General features: G+C 42.8%; 1 protein-coding gene and 1 long non-coding RNA gene across 9 annotated transcripts in view; one reads left to right on the forward strand and one right to left on the reverse strand.

Moving 5' to 3' along the window:
* Positions 1 to 1,509: 1,509 nt before the first annotated feature.
* LOC106987485 (uncharacterized) lies at positions 1,510 to 14,017 on the reverse strand. Of its 4 annotated transcripts, none has more exons than XR_001432212.3 (6): positions 13,878 to 14,017; positions 11,911 to 12,067; positions 4,588 to 4,806; positions 4,088 to 4,180; positions 2,263 to 2,300; positions 1,510 to 1,621 (listed from the first exon to the last, which is right to left on the reverse strand). It is a non-coding gene; the product is annotated as an uncharacterized LOC106987485 (long non-coding RNA). The 4 variants fall into 4 exon arrangements; XR_008290439.1 differs by lacking the exon at positions 13,878 to 14,017 and adding an exon at positions 13,674 to 13,813 and having other exon boundaries at positions 11,922 to 12,067; XR_001432211.3 differs by lacking the exon at positions 13,878 to 14,017 and adding an exon at positions 13,674 to 13,813.
* A 95-nt stretch (positions 14,018 to 14,112) lies between these two features.
* The window catches only part of UEVLD (UEV and lactate/malate dehyrogenase domains), a 55,387-nt gene continuing 49,829 nt past the window's right edge, over positions 14,113 to 19,670 (forward strand). For 3 of the 5 annotated variants that reach the window (XM_015085775.3, XM_053203397.1, XM_053203396.1), the window contains exon 1: positions 14,195 to 14,679. In XM_015085775.3, coding sequence (XP_014941261.2) covers positions 14,566 to 14,679 — 114 coding nt within the window. In that variant the 5' untranslated portion in view covers positions 14,195 to 14,565. Of the gene's footprint in view, positions 14,680 to 14,712; positions 14,970 to 19,670 lie in introns of those variants that run through there. The other 2 variants (XM_015085774.3, XM_027073009.2) reach the window with 2 other exon arrangements.

Here is a 19,670-nt window from a genome sequence, read left to right on the forward strand (position 1 = left end):
AAGAAGAACTGGGTGTATAGTTCCTCTTGTCAAGAAAACGAGCACAGGTTCTGATCCCCTGTAATAAAAGAGCTTGAAACAACTGACAAGATGAGTCCTTTGGGATAGTCAGGAGGCAAGTTGGTATAGCCATGGAGCCAGAAAATGTAGGCACTTAGCTCAATGGGATGTGTTGAGTCTAGGTCATATAAGAAGCCTTATAAGAGATAGTATCCTATACTATACACTGGATATACTATACACTGGATTCAGGATTCCAGTGTTGCTAATGGATTTTGAATTCACTTTTCTTTCCATAAAAAAAAAAAAAAGGCAATTCATTCAGTGCAAAGGTCCACTTAAAAATAGTTTAGCAAATGTGTGCTAAATAGTCCTCAACAAAATGTTATCTACATAACCAAAAAGATCTACTTTGGTGGTAAGGATGCACTTCTGAATGATGGAACTATCAGTCATCCCCAAGTAGCCACAGAATGGGAAAAATTCCATACAGTTTATTTTAGAAGTACTTGTTCTTGTTGGGTTCTTCCCCCTCCCTCCCCAACCCCGTTAAGGTCAGAAAATTCCAAACCACCCCTAGAGAGGGCTTATGAGGAATATCCTAGGGCTGAAACACCTAGATTAATTGCATGGGTCTTAAGTTTCCATACTTGGTCTCAAACTCAAACTGCATCATACTGAGGACTGAGCACTTAGCTTTTGTTTCTATGCATGCTGCCCTGTATTAGCAGTGGTTACTGCTAAAAGAATCATCAGGTACCTTCTTGGCTATTCAAATGAAGGGGGCACTTGAGCCAAGAGATAGCCAAGATCTTGGATATTCCAGTCTCTTGTTTGGCTCTTTTCCTTGGCACATAAAAGCATGCCAAGGAGAAGGCCTGGATCTTGATCTTGACTCCAACCCAGAGCTGTGCAGCTGGTAAGATACTTGAGTCTCTCAACTTCGTTTGTAACATTTTGTTCAATGAGGCTAGTGCCCAGCTCAGAAGCTTATAAGAATTAAAGTAATGTTTAATTTAGTATCTAGCACCTCATATCAAAATGACATCCCTTCCCCCACACAGTGTAAGCCTTCGGTTCTTGATAACAGCTGTGAAAAGGCCACAGAAGGTTGTTGGTAACAGCTGAGAAAAGGCCACAGAAGGTTGTTGGTAACAGCTGTGAAAAGGCCACAGAGGCGTATCCCCAAAAGATAGGCTTAAAGTTGCTGCAATCTCTAGCCTTTTCTGAACGTTTTTTCGACCCTGGACCCTGGATGCAGGAGGAAGACTACACCCGGGAACTAGGTCAAAGGAGCTTTAGAGAATTTCGATCCCTAAGGATTCAGAATAGGGGGCAAATTGAACTAGGTATTTTAGTCTTAATGTCAGTCTTAGAGACTGAAACAGAGGCACCCAATCACGTTCGTCTAACCCAACTACCCTCCCCCGTCTCCCTGTTTTGAGCTAACAGAATATCAGCTCTTCATCTTAAAAAGTACGGTAACTTTTTACATAAAATGTGACAAAATAATGTGCAATTACTTTATGCGAAACCAACAACAGGAACTCTACAGCAGGCCAGGTGAGCTTCAGAGCTGCATGACTTCACCAGGATCATCTTTGCTTATTTCCACTGGGGTCTGGGGGGACAAAAGTATGTCAGGTGGGCCTTCTCTAGTGTTTGCCAGAGTGTGCGGCTGAGGTAATTGCCTTCCTTGCCAAAGACAGGCAGAAGTGGTTCTGTCCAATTCTGTCTCTTAATGTCTCTGACCTCAACTGCCAGAGGGGCTTAGCCATGTGGGAGGGGACAAAAGGCAGAGAAAGGACACATATCCAAGGTCTAACAGGAAGAGAGAAGATTTCTAGCACCAGAACCATTTTATAGACCACCCTTTACTTGATGAAGGAGAGTTAAGGGTGGGTTGCTGGTCTGGGCTGATTTAAGAAATGGGACTGAAGACCCCAGCACTGAAAATGGCCCCTGAGCACAAGACTAGGTCACCCATGTCAGACAGTATTGCCTGAGTCTTTACCTCTCTACCTCCAGGTTATATAAAACTGAAAAATGTAAGAGTAAAGACTCTTAGGAAAATATGTATAAAAGAAAGACGTGAAAGAGGGAACTCTCAGCGAGCAACAATAGAGGCAGGTAAGCTACCACCACTTTCTTAATCAAGAAAAGACGATTTGTTTCTAAAGTTGGATTTTGATGCTCAGCTCATGGATCTAGGGGAATAAATTTCAAAGGAGGAATAGAGAACAAAGTTGAAAGCACACTTACCCCTCCTGGGGGATACTTATATCCTTTCCACATGGTTCCTGCAATGAGAAGCAACCATAAAACAACAATCATTGTGGGGCTTCTTGCTCACTGGTGGGATGTGCTGGGGAAAACAGGTGGTTCTGAAAGGTGTGGCGCTCTATTCCTTGAGTCCTGGGAGCTGGGCTGTCTTCATTCCAGACCGGATGGCGGATTGCCCAGCATGATAGCTCCTGGCTGAGGGGCTTCGTGGTCTAGTGTGAACTGAAATGGCTGGCCATGGCCATTTTAGGGGGCAGAGCTCAGACACCAATTGTGACATCAGCTCCTGTCACCTTGGAGGGACCCGTCAGAGTGAGTAACTATGGGACAACTGGCCAGGGTGCCTGGTGTGTTGGGGCCAAAGAACCCTTAAAAGAAGGGCCCTGTTCTCTGGTGACTCTACACGGTCAGGATCTAGCTGGCATCAGAACTTTATTAACCCATCACCTGTCAAAATATTAACTGTTGCTTTCATGCAATCAGATGCAAAAAGCAGTGCCATGCAAACAAAACAAAACAAAAAATACCCTGGATTAATTGGGAGGATTGGCTAGGTATGCTACGAGCAATTACTTTATAGACTATCGTTAGGCTATTCGCAAAAAACCAAACAAATGAACATCTCACATTTCGCGAAATGTCACAATTAAACCCTCATCGTGTAGGGTTCCCTTCCCTGGAAAGGGAAGAGAGGGCATTAGGCTGTCCTGCTCATTTCAAAGCTGGAGAACCTGAGGCACAGAACATTTCCAGTGGCTTGGTCAGGATCAGGGTGGCAGTGCCTCAGCTAAGCAAGTGCCCAGGGCCTCCATCTACGTCCCCACCCCAACAATGATCTGACCGAGCTGGGTCAACACTTGCATGGAAATTCTGGGGCCGATGGAAAAAAACAAACAAACAAACAAACAAACAAACCCTCATGCCCTGCTCTCAGTGTACCTGGGGTTAGGACTTGATACCACTGCTTTCCAGAGTAGCTTCCCTGAAAATCTGCTCCTGTTATCAGTTCATTACTAAGACTCTCAGAGTAAAGTTTCTTTAACAGTGGGAACATCTTTGAAAAACCAGATCTGAGTGAAAGGGAGTGGGAGGGAAGAAAGCCAGGAGACGGTTGTGAAAAGGATACTGCTATTCCTGTCTCCTAAAGGCAGGCTGGTCTAGTGGAACGAGTGCAAGAGGCTGTTAAGTCCAGAGAACTATGCTCGCATCCCAGCTTCTCAAAGGAATTGATTTGTATGGCCTTGGGTAAATAGTTGAGGTTACTGTCACCACTAAATCTTTGTGGACCCGTTCATTATTTTGCTTAGTTGTTAAGTTGGCATTTAGTAAATGCTTTGTATCAAATGCTTTACATGAATTCCCAGATGCAAGCCTCACAAAAACAGTAAGATACAGAGATATCTCCCTTATACAGATGAAGAAACTGAGGTTTAGAGAGATTAAACTTTCCCAAGGTCACGTAGCTAGTGAGTTGCAAAGTTAGAACTTGAACCTGTCTTGGGATCTGCCAAAAGGGGCGCTAAAAAAGCTGGTCCGACTTACTACAGAGTTTGTGAGAAAATAATAGACAGGAATAGTCTTTGGAAAGAATACCAGTAAGATGTGCTTAACAAATCTTTGAGCCTTGGCCTGCTGTCCAAAGCAGTGCTCACTGAATTCTCTTTCCCCACCACATATCTCAACCCACTTCCCTTTCTACAGTTTATTGTTTCCCAGGGGAATATAAACTTCCTACTGAGATTTCAAGGGGTTGCCATGTTCTCTGAAAAGAGAGGAATTGAGTCCAGCAGACCTGACCACTCACTCATAGTTGTGGTTCTTCATCCAAAGCCAGGCTCCTCAGTTGTGTCTTGCTCTCCTGAACAGGCCACTTCTCTTTCCACTTCAGAGTTGGAGGCTGAGTCAGAAAGAAATTTAAAGACAGAAGCGGTTCTACTTGTTGGCCTAGCAGGTAATTGCCTCTGTCTGTGACTGTGACTGTTGGAGGTCCCACCAATGCCCACCTTCCCTTTCTAGCCGGCGACCATTGATCTACTTTGCCTGAAATCCACTTTCTCCAGCAAACCCCTTATAAATTTAAAATAAGTAATGTTATGTACCCAAGGGGTGGGTGGAACTTAAAGATAATCCCAGTGAGTTGAGAAGTAGCCTGGGAAGCCAACTTTGTTCCCACTGCACCCTAACCTCTAATCAGTGATGAGGCCTCAACTGTCTTTCCCATTTGGTCAGAAACCCTGGCTGGGAGGTGGAGTCAGAGCCAGGACTGACTACTACCAGGGATTCACAGGCAGGGTCATTACTTACCGTGAACTCTGGAAATGTGCCCATGTAACATGCAAGTCCAACAAAAAGCATCCAGCCAAGCACAATCATGATAACAAGTAAAACAATGTCTAAGACACAATTGCACAGTGAAAGACTATTCACCAAGATCTTGGCAAGGCAGTGCGCTCATGAAACCCTCAGTTGGCAGAGGTCTTGCATGGCAGTTCCAGTCCTTGGCTCCAAAGGATCCGCAACGCCCTAATGGAGAAGATGAAGTCTAGTAGGGCATTGTGACATCATTGGTCACATGGCCCAGACTCATAACATGTCAGAGATATTGCCCCCAGACCAGTGGTTGAGTAGCAAACTAAACTTTTTATATGTATTCCCTCACAGCAACAACAGGAAGTAGGTATTATTACCAAGTCCATTTTACTAATCAGAAGACTGAAGTGTAGAGAGCCTAAGTGACTGGCACTAGGTCACACAGCTGATGCTCCATGTGAAAGCCTGGACTCAGGGCCCAGCTATCTGTTAGGAAGCTGGGCTCCTTAGACTACAGACAGGGATTCGGCAGGGTGTGTTCCTAGGTCTATGACAGCTGTGAAGGGAATAAACTGAATTCTAGGGAAGTGAGACATCTCTTCTTTCTGTCCCTGCAAAGCCCTCATCATCTCAAGGGCTCTGTCACCAGCATTTTATACCATTCTTCAATACCTTTGGTCAATAACTCTCTGCTGGTTCTCTTCTCTTGGCCTTCAAGAAGCCACAAGTATCCTTGTCCTTCCCTCACAAAAACCTGCAACCGATGCTGTGGTTCCTTCCTAACCTGTTTTTTTAATTTCCCTTTATGACCAAACTTTTTAAACAATGGCCCACACTCAGAGCCTTTCTTCCCAATCTCCAACTTTCCTCCATATATCACATTATGACTTCTGGCCCCCTCACCACTACTTAGATGCTCTCAGCAGTTACAAAAGATCTTTTTGTCCCAGTCTAATGACCTCATCTTCATCCCTTTGACCTCCCTGTACTGTCACAATGGACCCTTCTCTCCACCAGAATTCTTCCTACAGACACACCTCTCTATTTATTATTTTGATATCCTCTTTATTCTCAATACTTTTTTAAAATATGAAAATAACAGGTGCTCATTGTAAAACATGGAACCACCCAAAAGACATATAAGAAAAATTTAACAACCTCCCCGTTTTTCCCCCTCAATTCCCACCCCCATCATGAAACCAAGCCTGGTGTGTACCCTTCTGGCAAAGAATCCTCCATCAGCTTGCAAACATCAGTACACATGTAGAGGGATATAGAGGGGTTTTGTTCAGCGTTGCTTTATCAAAGGTGATCAAACTACCTATGCTACCACGCAACTTGCTTTTCTCCTGTTCACAATAATACATCATGGACAGGATCTTGAGTCAATGGATAAAAACAAACAAAAAAAAAAATCGAAACACATCCTTTTTTTTTTTTAATAATAAGCTTTATTGAGGTATAAATCACATATGATAACATGCATTCCTTTCTAGTGTGTAGTTGATGAGTTTTGAAAAATGTGTCAATCTTGTAACACCACCACAATCAAGAGAGAAAAAACTTCAATCATCTCCACAAGTTCCCTGTACCCCTTTGCAATCAGTCTCCTTCCCCTGACCTCCCTGCCCCCTGGAAACCATTGATCTGCTTTTGCATTTTCCAGAACTTCATGTAAAGAAAATTATAAGCTCATTCACTGGCTTCTTTCACTGAACATAATGCTCTGGAGCTTCATCCATGTTGTAGTTTGTCCTGTTTTACTGAATGAACGTATGTTCCATTACCTGGACATAGCAATTCATCAATTTACCTGTCAAAGAATATTTGGGTTGCTTCCAGTTTGGGGTTATTATGCATAGAGATGTTATAAATACTTGTGAAGTTTTTTCTGTGCGAACATAAGCGTCCCTAGGGTAAATACTCAGGAGGGGTATTTGAATCACATGGTAAGTGCCTGTTAAAAAGCCTTTATCACCAGTTGTCAGCAATTTCACTTTGATGTGACTATGTAATTTTCCGCAAGTTTCTTCTATCTGGGGTTCGATGAGCTTCTTGGAACTGTGGGTTTAATGGTCTTCATCAAATTGGAAAAATATTTGGCTAATACTTCTTCAAATACTTTTTCTGCCTCCCTTCCTCCATGACCTCCCGTACACGTCTAGGAGACCAGTAACCAGGACAAACATGTCCCACGGCTTGCTGCTACTCTGTTCATTTTTGAGTCTTTGTTTCTCCTTGTGTTTCATTTTGGATAGTTTCCATTGCTGTCTTTTTCAAGTTCACTCGTTTTTCCCCTATAGTGTCTTAATCTTCTGTGAATCCCATATGATGCATTTTTCACCTGAGGTTGTAATTTTCATCTCCTCAAGTTCAATATGTGTCTTTTTAAAAGTTCTTTCGTTGGGGCACCCGGGTGCCTCAGTCGGTTGAGCAATCAGCTTCGGCTCAGGTCATGATCTTGCGGTTCGTGGGTTTGAGCCCCACGTTGGGCTCTGTGTTGACAGCTCAGCCTGGAGCCTGCTTCAGATTCTGTGTGTGTGTGTGTCTCTCTCTCTGCCTCTCTCCTTCTCGTGCTCTGCCTCTGTCTCTCAAAAATAAACAAACATTAAAAAAATTTTTTTAATAAAATAAAAGTTCTTCCATTTTTCTCCACATCATGCTCACGTTTCCCTTTGCATCCTTGAGCATTTTTATAAGATTGATAACAAACATTTTAGGGACTCCATGTGCAAATCTATCATCTCTGTCCTTTCTGGGGTTGTCTCGATGGTTGGTTTTTCTCCTTTTGTTATGGATGATACTTTCCTGCTTCTTTGAATGCCTGGCAACTTTTGGTTGCATGTTCAACATGGTGAATTTTACAGGGCTATGTGCTGGACTTCGTTATATTCCTTTCAGTAGTGTGGGACTTTCTTCTGGGATGCTTGGGATCAGTTTGATTCTTCTGGGGCTTGTTTTAAGCTTCGTTATGGTGGACAAAAGGCAGCTTTTGCTCTGGGGGTAATTATCCCCACGAATGAGCTACCGCCCCTCTAATGCCCACTGAGCGTTCTCTGATGCTGTGGAATTTTCCACAACTCCTAGCACCTTTGGGAGCTATCAGAAGTGCTTGGCCTGCTGTTTCTGGGCCGTTCTTATCCTGCCTCATGGAGTTTGAGCCCATCTACGCACCAACTCAGCCAAAGACTCACAAGGACCCCTACGGAGATCTCCAGAGTTCTCTCCCTGTGGAACTCCTTCTCAGGACTCCATCCTGCAAATTCCTGGCACTCTGGCCTCCTGTGTACCCTGCTGTCTTTCTTTACTACTCAGCAAGACTAGTCTCGGTTCAGGTGACCCCACCATGCTGCAGTCTGAAAACTGCTTCCGGGCAGTAGGCAGGGGCAATTTTAAGGCCCATCTCCTTTATTTCTTGTCTTTCAAAGTTCACATGCTGCTGCTTCTTATACAAGATCTGAAAACAATTGTTTCATAGGTTTTGTGCAGTTTTCTACTTGTTTGTGGAGAGAAGACAACTCCCGTAGCAGTTGGTCCTTTCTAGGCTGAGGCAGAAATCTAACTTATCCTTTTTTAATTCTTACCTAATACTCCACACTTATTTCCTCTTTCTCCTAACGATGAATAGATCAGTCAAGAGACAGAAACTACACAGCAATTTCCACAGAGAAAGCTTAATAGAGAGAATTATTAACTAAGGAAAAGGTAGAAAGCTCCCCATAATACAGAAATAGTGTATCTAAGGAGCAGCCACCACGTCTAGGGCTGAGGCAAGGCACCCAAGAAAGAAACAAACTTGGAAGAGTCCCTCACCTCCAGGGCGGAGATCCAAAACTTGTTGAGTATGTGGTGGCCAGGACTAACTGGGTGGTAGAGACATCCAGTCAACTGCAGGCCAGACCTAACAATTAGAGAACGACCCTAGATGCTGGTGGAATTTGCCGGGAGTCTCCAGAGGGGGTTCTGGGAGGTTTGCGGATCCCTGCTGAGAATCTGGCCTCTGGGTGTGCCAGGAGAATATACCAGGAAGCCACCCTGTGGGGTGCTGGTGGTGGACCTCAATGGCAAACTGTTTTAGTGGCAGGGGTACCACTGAAACTCAACGGAAAACAGCCCACAGAGAGGCCACTGAAACTCAACAGGGGTGAGCACCACTGGGTACCCCCCATGTGCCATTGGCAGCCACACAGCACAAGAACAAAAGCACGCTGGAACCAGGAAGAGAAGTTTCTTCCTCCTACAGTATCTCCCCAAGGCCCTCTATTGATAAAACTTAGCATCATGCCCACGAGCAAGGAACAAATATTTACAAGGTCCAGCTCCACTAGAGAAGAGCAAGCAGTGAATGGTGAACTTGGAGCTGAAGGGTGATAAATTCATAACTGACACAATGTACATCTAGGTTTTCTCCCATTTTTTACCACCGTAAGCAATGCTGTGATTGCCAAACAAAACTCCTTTCACAATTTCTTTTGAGCACTGCGGGTTTTTTTACTTGTTAACCAGTAAGGCAGCAAGAAGATAACAAAAAGGGTGTTCCAGGTCAGATAGAGTATGAAAACAGAGAGGATATATAAAATCCTTACAAGAAAGGAACTAGTTTAGGAAAGAAATATGACAACTTCTTTTCTTAAGGTCATGAAAACAGGGCCATAAAAAGATGGAGGATGCCTGTGGAAGGATCGCCCAAGATGCAACATTACGCTGTAGGTCAAAGAACAACAAAAACTCCATGCATCTAAGTAAAGGATACTGGCTTTTGATGCACCCGTTTTACAAATTTTTCATGAGGTCCAAGTTGCCTATTTTTTTCTTTTGTTGCCTCTGCCTTTGGTGTCAATAGCCAAGAAATCACTGCCAAATCCAAAGTCATTAAGTTTTTTTCCCTATGTTTTCTTCTAAGAGTTTCGTTGTTTTAGGTGTTACACTTAGGTCTTTGATCCATTTTGAGTTCATTTTTGTATACGGTGTGAGATAAGGGTCCAATTCATTCTTTTTTTTTTTTTTTTTTAAGGTTTGTTTACTTTGAGAGAAAGAGAGAGAATCCCAAGCAAGTTCCATGCTCAGCACAGAGCCTGATGCAGGGCTCAATCTCATGACTGTGAGATCATGACCTGAGCCGAAATCAAGACTTGGACACTTAACTGACTGAGTCCCTCAGGTGCCCCAAATAAGGGTCCAATTCATTCTTGTACATGGTTATCCAGTTTTCCCAGCACCATTTGTTGAAAAGACTGTCCTTTCCCCCATTGAACGGTCTTGGCACTCTTGTCAAAAATCATTTGACCACATAGGCAAGGATTTTTTTTCTAGGCTGTTTATTCTATTCCATTAGTGAGGTACTTAGAGAAGTCAAAATCACAGAGACAGAAAATAGAATGGTCTTTCCAGGGGCTGAGGGGAGGGAAGAACACGAAGATATTATTTAATGGATATGGAGTTTCAGTTCTAGAAGATAAAAAGTATTATGGACATGTACAGGAGTCATGGCCGGGCAACATTATGAATGTATTTAATACCATTGAACTGTATACTTTAAAATGGTTAAGATAGTAAATCAACCGTTATGTGTATGTATCACAATTTTAAAAAGGGGGGAAACTGAAGTAAATGATAAGGATACATGTGTCTGGTATTTGGAATACCAGTTCATCCCTGAACAGTATGTCTGATAGGACTAATAACTATGAAAGCAATGGATTATAAATAGAGATCTGAAGCAGAGCACCAAGAAAAAAAATCTAATTTTAAACAAACCATTCTTGTGATTTTTCTCAAGCTGCAAACAAAGATGCAGAATATACACTTTTCCCATTTCTTAGTTTGGGGGTCTTTTTTACCCTTTTAATATAATTAACATTTTTGTACGTGCATCTTGTGTCCTTTTTTCCCCCTAAGACAAATTTCCAAACGTCAAGTTATAGAGTCAAAGGTAGATCACATTGCTTTGCCCAAAGTTTGTGGCAAATTATGCTCCCACCAACTACATTTTCTTAAACTAGTGTCCAGGGATGGGCTTCAGTGCATCCATGAACATTCCTGAAATTGAGCACAAAATGGATTGCTTATGTTGGCATTCACATTTTTCTGGGACAAGTCTGTATCTTTCAACAGATTTTTTTTTTAAGGCTGCAACTCAAATAAGGCTGAGAACTAGTTCACTATAACATCTTCTCCCTATGGCTGTGGTCACCCTACACTTTCATTCATTCAGCAAACTTACCAAATATTAGAAGACTGAAGGTATGCATACGTTCAGGCACACTAGGCACTGGGAATACAGAGATAAGTGAGATTTGACAGCTATCTGCCAGGATCTTACAGTCTTTGGGGATAGGAAGCCGGGAGGAGACAGAATTAGTTGGGTATGATAAAATATCCCAGGCAGGCATTAAGGCACAAAGCAAGGAAGATACAATGTGCTTGGGGAAAAGTTGAGTTTCAGCCTGGTTAGGTCACAGGACCTAACAGTGACAATTTCTGGGTGTGGGGGGGGGGGTCCTATCAGAAGTCAGCCAATGTTTGCACTACCCAATCTTCCTCTTATGACTGAGTACCAATAGGTACAGAATTCTAGCTCGCTAGAGATTACTAATCACAAAATTTCATCACAATTTCACACACAGAGAAGCAGCAAAATGCACAGATTAGGGACATGATCTCTGACACCACCTTCTGCAATAATTTAACCTGAGTCTTGGTTTCCCTGACTGTAAAATGGAGCCAATTATACCATATATCCTCTCTTTTAAGGGGCATTCTTTTTCACATTTTAGCTCTTTTCAAATAGGTATAAGTGTTAAAATGGGTATTTATATTTAATTTTGTAATCTTTTCTCTCCTAAAACATTGTCAATACATCTCTTACTCAACAGGATCTCAGAAACAAGGAAATAGGTAACACAACACTAAACCTCAGTTTCCTCACTGGTAGAAATGAGATGATTCTATCTAGGTCATAGAGCTTTGTGAAGATTGACTTTGATAAAGCACATAAAACTCTTAGCAATGTACCTTCCACACAGGAAATGATGGCTTCTCACACACACACACTGGCATAAAGTGCTCACAGTGTCTATAAGTCATTCATAGTGACTAAACCAGAAGAGAATTAGCTGTTTGGATGGAAGGTGTCTTCCATAAAATGTTCCTTTATAAAAAGAAGAACGTTGCTCAAACCTCACTTCTAATCCTTGATTAATGGATTTCTGACAAGATCTGTTAGATCGGAGAGGACCTGGAAGTCCTATTGTTTCCGAGGTTTGTTAGATCTGCCTGAACTGCTCTTACAGGCCTCTTATCTTTCCATCTTCTTACCTTTTTCTCACCTCCTATGGTCTCCTGGCTTCCTCTCTTGCCCCACATACAGTCTCTTCACAATGCAGCAGTCAGACCTATTCTTTTAAACCTTAGATCACATCACTTCTCTGTTCAAAATCCTCCAGTGCCTTCCTTTTTCTCTCAGGGTAAGAGCCTAAGAAAGAAAAAACCAACCCCTGACATCTGGGAACTGGTCTGACTCATCTAGGAAAGCTCTCAGTGTTACTAGAAGCTGACCTGGCACTCACAGCTACGTTGTTATTCTCCTGATGGATGAAACAATCTCACAGAACACAAACATCAGAGAGGGTCACTCAGACCATGATAAAATGAGACAAAATAAGACCACTTCATAATTCTGTCTAAGCAGAGACAAATCAAGGTCATTGTGTGGCCCATGTAATACCAAACATCCTCTTCTGTCTGCTAGTGAGTAACTGCTACTTCTTTACCAATTACTGCTTTAGCCTTGCTCCAATTTGCCCATCTTATATTTACTGAGATATCCAATCACAGAATTGTCTCTGTGATATCAAATCACAGAATTGGATAGCACCCAATCCAAAGTGAAGGGTCACTTCATTAAACCCTCTCCCAAGTCACCCGAAGCCTCAATCCTATGATAGGTCCCTCTAACACAGCCTTACTGAACTGTCCCGATGGTTTTCCAGCGTCTGCGCCCTCACTGCAAGGAATAATCAGCCCAACCTGTTTAAGTGTGGGTGTGTTCGATGGGCTCTGGCTGGAGGGCAGTGACAAGACAGAGTCACAAATGTCTACAAAGGCACCAAAGTGGTTCTCAGACTTCACCATGCATTAGAATCACCCAGGTTTGTCAAAAATAATTGCTTGAATCCCCCTTCCCCCTAGAGTTTCTGATTCTCTAAGTCTGGGGATGGGGTCTTAGAATCTTTCTAGCAAGTTCCAGGTGATGCTGAGGCTGAGTCTGGGGGCCACACTGTAAGAATCACTTCCCTAAACCATCTGTGGCTTCCCCCTTATTTCTCTGACTTAGCCTACTACCGTTTCCTCACCTCTTACTTCATTCTACTCCAGCCACACTGGCCCCCTTGCTGTTTTGAACTGAAGCCTGTCTTAGGACCTTGCTTTGAACTGAATGCCCTCTAATATAGAACACCTACTCTCTCACCTCTCAAGGAGACTACTCTGATCTCCTTACCCTGCCTTTCCCCACAACACTTGATTACCTTCCAGCATACAATCTAATTTACTTATTATATGTAGTTTTGCTCTCCTCCTAATAAAAGAATGACAGCCTTAGGACAGGTGATATTTTTGTCTATTGTATTCACTGCTGTATCCTAGGACCCAGAAAAATATCTAGCAAGTTGTCAATGCTGAGCAAAAGTTTGGTGAATGAATAAATACACTGCCCAGCCTCTACTTTATTCTCCTAATTGAGTCACAGCATTCCAGCCTTTGGCTGTTCCTGTAAATACAGTCACCCTCCTGCTTACACACCCTTCTGACAGTTTCAGTACCTATCTTCTGAGACTTTTTAAGTTCAGTGGCTCAAGACAGGGATAATGCAGGAAAGTAATTCACAAACCAAGGACACCAGACAAAGCCAACAAATTGCATCTCTTCGCCCTCTCTCTGTATACAACCCCCTCTCTTGTTCTCAAACTCTTTCTGACCTAGCTTTTTCCTCTCTCTCTCCCACCAACAGTTATGGCGCCCCACCTTAAAAAAAAAAAAAAAAAAAAAAAAGGCAACTCCTCCCGGCATGCTGCACCAACCTTCACATCTTCCAGTTTTTCGACAAGGCTCCTCCTGACTCCATTTTCCCTTTCTAGCTCCCCGAAATTTTGCTTTTGAAGTTCCGTTACCTCCTCCTTCCTAAATCTAACTGCAATTTTTGGTCTTGATCTTTCTCAATACTCTGCTGAATTTAACACACCCTTCTAGAAACTCTCCTCCAAAACAGCGCGAGTTGCTTCTACCTCCTTTACTGCTTCTCCTCGGGTCTTTCCTATTCCTCTCCTTACAGATGTCCCCAAGTTTCCTTCCAGCAAGCTGGGTTGTGACCCCCTGGGCGCTAACGCCTTTCCGACGGCGCTCAGGGTCCACGCTGGGGCGCTGGTTCGACTCCCGGGCGGAGCGGCCGCTGAGCCTGGGCGTTGGACGCGGGCGGACTTTCGAGCCTGGGAAGGGGCGTGGCCTTGGACAGCTCTGAGAGGCTTGGACCTCGGCGGCCTCCGTCCGGGAACCGGCACGGAAGGAGATCCACGGGCTGGGTCGCGCAACCTGGGTCCGGGACGTGGATGGAGATGGAGTTCGACTGCGAGAGTCTCAGGCGGCTCCTGGGCAAGGTGCAGGCAGCCCGCCGGACCGGGTCTGAGGGTCCGGGGTGTCGGAGCTGAGCTATCTCCTCGTGGGGGTTCCCAGACTAGTCGCGGCGATTGGAGCGGAGGTGGGCTGGCCAGAAGCCGGCTCTGGGGAGTGGTCCCTGGGAGGCCGCGGGCTTCTCCCTCGGGAGCCCTACATCCCTCGGGTCGGGGCTGTGGCTCCGCCCACGACTCCGAAACCCCTGCCCTCCACGCGGTGTGAGTTCTCACGCCACCAGCGTTTCGGCGACTTAGCTCCCAGCGCTCGCCAGTGCCTTTTAACCACGCCTTTCTCTGTGTTGAAATGGCCTGCCCCCCCCCCCTTTTTTTTGCTTTGCAATCTTCCCTTCTGAGACTCAGCTCAGATGTCACTCCCTGCAAGATGGAATCACGCCCTTCGCTCCGCTTGCCTTCAGAAGTATGGATTATCACATTGTGGAATAATTACTTATTTACAATTATTTATTTACTTATGCGGTGAACTCTGACGGCAGAGAGGGTGCTGTTGCCCTTCCCTAGCACTGTGCCTGGCCGGAGCAGGGGCTTCTAAATAACTGTGCATTGAACGAAAGACTTGAGTAGATATAGGAATGGAGACAGGGCTTGAAGGCCCAGAAGAGATCCTCTTAATGTTTGAAGGGTTGAGCGGGAGGCCTGACCCAGAAGTCTAACCTACGTTTCTAGGGCATGACTAGCTCCAGTTTCCAGGTTAGTCCAGGCTCTTGGTCCAGTTTCTTTGGCTTCCCACCAATGTATATTCTGAGGCAACCCCCTTTTCACCAGCTTTCTTTCTTTTTTTTTTTTTAAATATAATTTGTTGTCCAATATCTTCCATACAACACCCTGTGCTCTTCCCAACAAGTGCCCTCCTCCTCCTCAATGCCCATCACCCACCCATTTTCCCCTCTCCCCTGCCCCTCCATAAACGCTTAGTTTGTTCTCTGTATTTAAGGGTCTCTTATGGTTTGCCTCCCTCCCTCTAACTATTTTTTTCCCATTGCCTTCACCCACAGTCTTCTGTTAAGTTTCTCAAGATCCACATTTGAGTAAAAACACATGGTATCTTTCTCTGACTTATTTCACTTAGCATAATACCCCTTCAGTTCCATCCACATTGCTGCAAATGGCAAGATTTCATTCTTTTCTTGTATCCAGCTTTCTGGTTAAGTGATTCTTAATGCTTCCTTAAAACTTCCCCGTGCAGAAACCATACATGTATGCCATTTTGTTGGATTTGACTTAGTTGGGGCAGTTTGTACATCTGTGCGGGGTTGTGAAGCCTCACGAGTAGAAATGTTTATTTAATTGACTTGAATGATTTTATCTACTGTGACAGGTGCAGATGTATCATCTTGTAGGAAGAGAAGTATCATCATGCTTACGATTACACCCTTTGTGTCTCCTCCTCAGAGAACCACTCTCTCAAGTTTTTTAAGGAGGGGAGCATGATGTATTTATTGTTCAGTGGGTAGAACTGTTAAAGTTGAGAGTAGAAAAAGAACTTCATCATTTTTCCCTCATTAGATTAGCATAAATTAAGATAATATAGATGATTTGGAGGATGCACTTGCCTCAGCCACACTGCTGGTGGTTAAATGGTTATTTAACCATTTTGAAGAACAATTGGGTCTTGTTAATTTGATTATGTGGGTTTTATATCCCCTCTACCTCTAGGTGGCTACCATAGAGAATTCATAGTGTATGAAGCAACAGATACCTGCATAATTATTCATAACTACAGAAACAACCCAAACGTACATTAACAGAAGGAAGGATAATTTGTTGTATATCCACACAATGGAAAACACTACTATGTGGCAATGAAAATGACTGAGCTACCACATGGCAACAATACAAATGAATCTTAGAGACATGATGTTGAGTGAAAAAAAATTGGAGGGTATATGCAAAGTTATGTTTTGATAAAGCCAACAAAATTAAAATTAAAAACTAAACAATAAATATGAATACTAAATAATGTGTTGTTTAGGGATGCACGCACATGCATGATAAAACCAGAGGACAAAAGCAGAGGAAAGTGAATATACAATTCAGGGGAGGCAGTTGAGTGGTTGAGAGGAGTACTCAGACAGATGTAATGGTGTTGGAGAGGTCTGTGCTGTCCAGTATGGTATCCAGGAGCCACAAGTGGCTATTTGTCAAAACTAGCTAAAATTAAAAATTGAGTTTCTCAGTCACACCAGCCACATTTTGTCAGCCACATGTGGCTGGTGGCTACTCTATTAGACCTATCACACATAGATCTTTTCCATCATAGCAGAAAGTTTTGTTAGATGTTACTATTTCTAAATCACATGTGAGTGAGTTGGGGCATGCTGTTCATTCTTCAAAATTAGTGTATATGTTTGTGTATGTGTGTATTTATATGTACATATATACACATACACACATGTGTATATATCCTTTAATTTGTTTTAGATATTAAGTTTAGAAAGATTATCTGGTTCCCTAATTCCTATTTCCCACATCCCTCGTTGGGTTACCTTGGACAGGTAACTTAACCTAGATTTGCTCTGCTCACTCGTAGAACAGTAAGTTGGACTTGATCTGTAAGATACCTTCCTGTTAATTTTTTTTTAATGTTTTTGTTTTTAATTTTGGGAGACAGAGCTAACAGGAAGAGCAGAGAGAAAGGGAGAAAGAGAATCGCAAGCAGGCTCCACACTGTCAATGCAGAGCCAGACGTGGGGCTCAAACCCGTGAAGCATGAGACCATGACCTGAGCTGAAATAGAGTTGGAGGCTTAACCAACTGAGCCACCCAGGCGCCTCCTGTTAACATTTTTTTAATGACATGATGCCACGAAGTATTCCTCAATGTGTCCTACATTTGAACATAGGTCATATAAGAATACTCTTATGTACTTTTCATAAATATAAGTGTACGAAATAAAAATACTGTAGTATAGTAGATAAAGCTAAAATTTTCGTAACTTCTCAATTTTTCAGTGTTACTGACTTTTATGACAGTATAATTATTTTAGCTTTCGAATCTCACAGGCCAATTTTCCTCTTTAGTGGCATGCCTCCACCCTTTAAGCACATGGGATTGTTTGAGGCACATTTCCTTAGAGAATGTTAGGCAGACTTCTCTTCGGTGTTAGTAGGAACAATAATGGAATGTGTGTCTTAATATTATAATAAGATATTCTGTTTCATATATAGTGAAAATGATGTGAAGAAAAATTTTTAGGACAAACAAAATAGATCTGTCTTTTTAGGTGTCAAAAAGGCAAATCAGGGGCGACTGGGTGGCTCAGTCGGTTAAGTGTCCAACTTCAGTTCAGGTCACGAACCCCCGTTTGTGAGTTCGAGCCCCGTGTCAGGCAGGCTCTGTGCTGACGGCTCAGAGCCTGGAGCCTGCTTTAGATTCTGTGTCTCTCTCTCTGTTCCTCTTTCTCTCTCTCTCTCTCTCTCTCTCTCAAATATATTAAAAAAAAATTTTTTTAAGGCAAATCACATATTTGACTATACTAGTGACATTTGGGTATTCAGTCCCTAAGGAAGAGTGTTTTTGCCCTCTTTTGACAAACAGTTTTTATAACAGTTTTGCAATTAAATCAATTATGATGTGTATGCCATTAATAATTACATTCTCACGGGACATTAAAGATCTAGAAAATAGCTTATAATTTTAAGTAGGAAACAAAATTGTTTTCATTCATAATGAATATTTCAGCTGACAGCAGTGCAGCCTTCTGTACATTGGTGGGATGATTTCATTCACTTTTGTTTATGCTGAGTCAGGGACCCTGAATCTGGAACTCATTTCACCCTGCTGTAATTAATACTGATCACTTCTTAGTTTTTGGTTTTTTTTTAATTTTTTTTAATGTTTATTTATTTTTGAGAGACAGAGGGAGACAGAGCACAAGCGGGGAAGGAGCGGAGAGAGAGGGAGACACAGAATCCGAAGCAGGCTCCAGGCTCTGAGATGTCAGCACAGAGCCTGACACGGGGTTTGAGCCCACGAACCGTGAGATCATGACCTGAGCTGAAGTCAGTGGTTAACCTACGGAGCTACCCAGGCGCCCCTCACTTCTTAGTTTTGATGCCCAGTCCTGTGGATCATTCTCGTATAAATCTACCTCTTTGCTAACTCCCATCCAGCCTGTATTTATCAGAGGCATACCCAATGCTAAGTGCTGTAGGGAGGTACAAAGATGAGTAAGAGGTGATTCCTGCCCTCAAGTTGTTAATAATGATGGGCTTTCTCTTCTGCCAAATTTCTTCCCATCTTAAAATGATCCTCCCCCTTCCCTCTCATTTTCTAGACTCTAATGCAAATTGTAGGCAGCTGTTGCTGGAGGCCTTTCTCTAACTTAGATATGCTTTATGTGGATTCATCACTTCCTGTCTGTACTTACTATTGTATACATTTTTGTTTAATATCTTACTTTTACATATGTTAATCATAAGGTCCTCATACATACCTGTTGCAGTTGGTAGGCAGTGGAGCTATATATCTTTTGCAAATGAAAAACTTAAGGCTCAGAGAGGCTCCCACTAATCTACTTTCTGCCTCATGGATTTGCCTGTTCTGGATATTCCATATACAAATCATATAATATGTGGCCTTTTGTGTCTGCTTTCTTTCACTTAGCATAACGTTTTCAAGGTTCATCCATGTTGTAGTATGTATCAATTCTTTTATTCTTTTTATGGCTGAATATTCCATTTTATGGATATATTACATTTTATTTATCCATTCATCAGTTGATGGAGATTTAGCATGTTTTCACTTGTTGGCTATTATAAGTAACGCTTCTTTGAACAATAGCGCACGTGTTTTTGTGTGGACATATGTTTCCCCTTTTCTTGGTTCTATACCTTAGTGGAATTGCTGGTCGTACGGTAGCTCTATGCTTAAATCTTTTGAAGGACTGCCAAACTTTTCCAAAACGGCTGTACCACTTTCCCACCAGCAGTAGCTTATGTATACAGGGGTTCTGACTTCTTCACATCCTCTCCCATACTTACTGTTTTCTGTGTTTTTATTATAGCCTGTCTTTTAATTATAGTATGCATCCTCCAACTCTTCTGTTCTTTTACAGGATTGTTTTGGGCTGTGCTAGGTCTCTTGCATTCCCATCTGAATTTTAAAAATTTTATTTATTTAAATTCAAATTAGTTAACATACAGTGTAGTATTGGTTTCCAGAGTAGAACCCAGTTATTCATCACTTATGACACCCAGTGCTCATCCCAACAAGTGCCCTCCTTAATGCCCATCACCCATTTAGCCCACCCCCTACCCACCACCCCTCCAGCAACCCTCAGTTTTGTTCTCTGTCTTTAAGAGTCTCTTATGGTTTGCCTCTCTCTCTGTTTTTATCTTATTTTTCCTTCCCTTCCCTTGTGTTCATCTCTTTTGTTTCTTAAATTCCACA

Source organism: Acinonyx jubatus, chromosome D1 (genome assembly GCF_027475565.1).
Source record: "Acinonyx jubatus isolate Ajub_Pintada_27869175 chromosome D1, VMU_Ajub_asm_v1.0, whole genome shotgun sequence".
Classification (NCBI taxonomy): Eukaryota; Metazoa; Chordata; class Mammalia; order Carnivora; family Felidae; genus Acinonyx; species Acinonyx jubatus.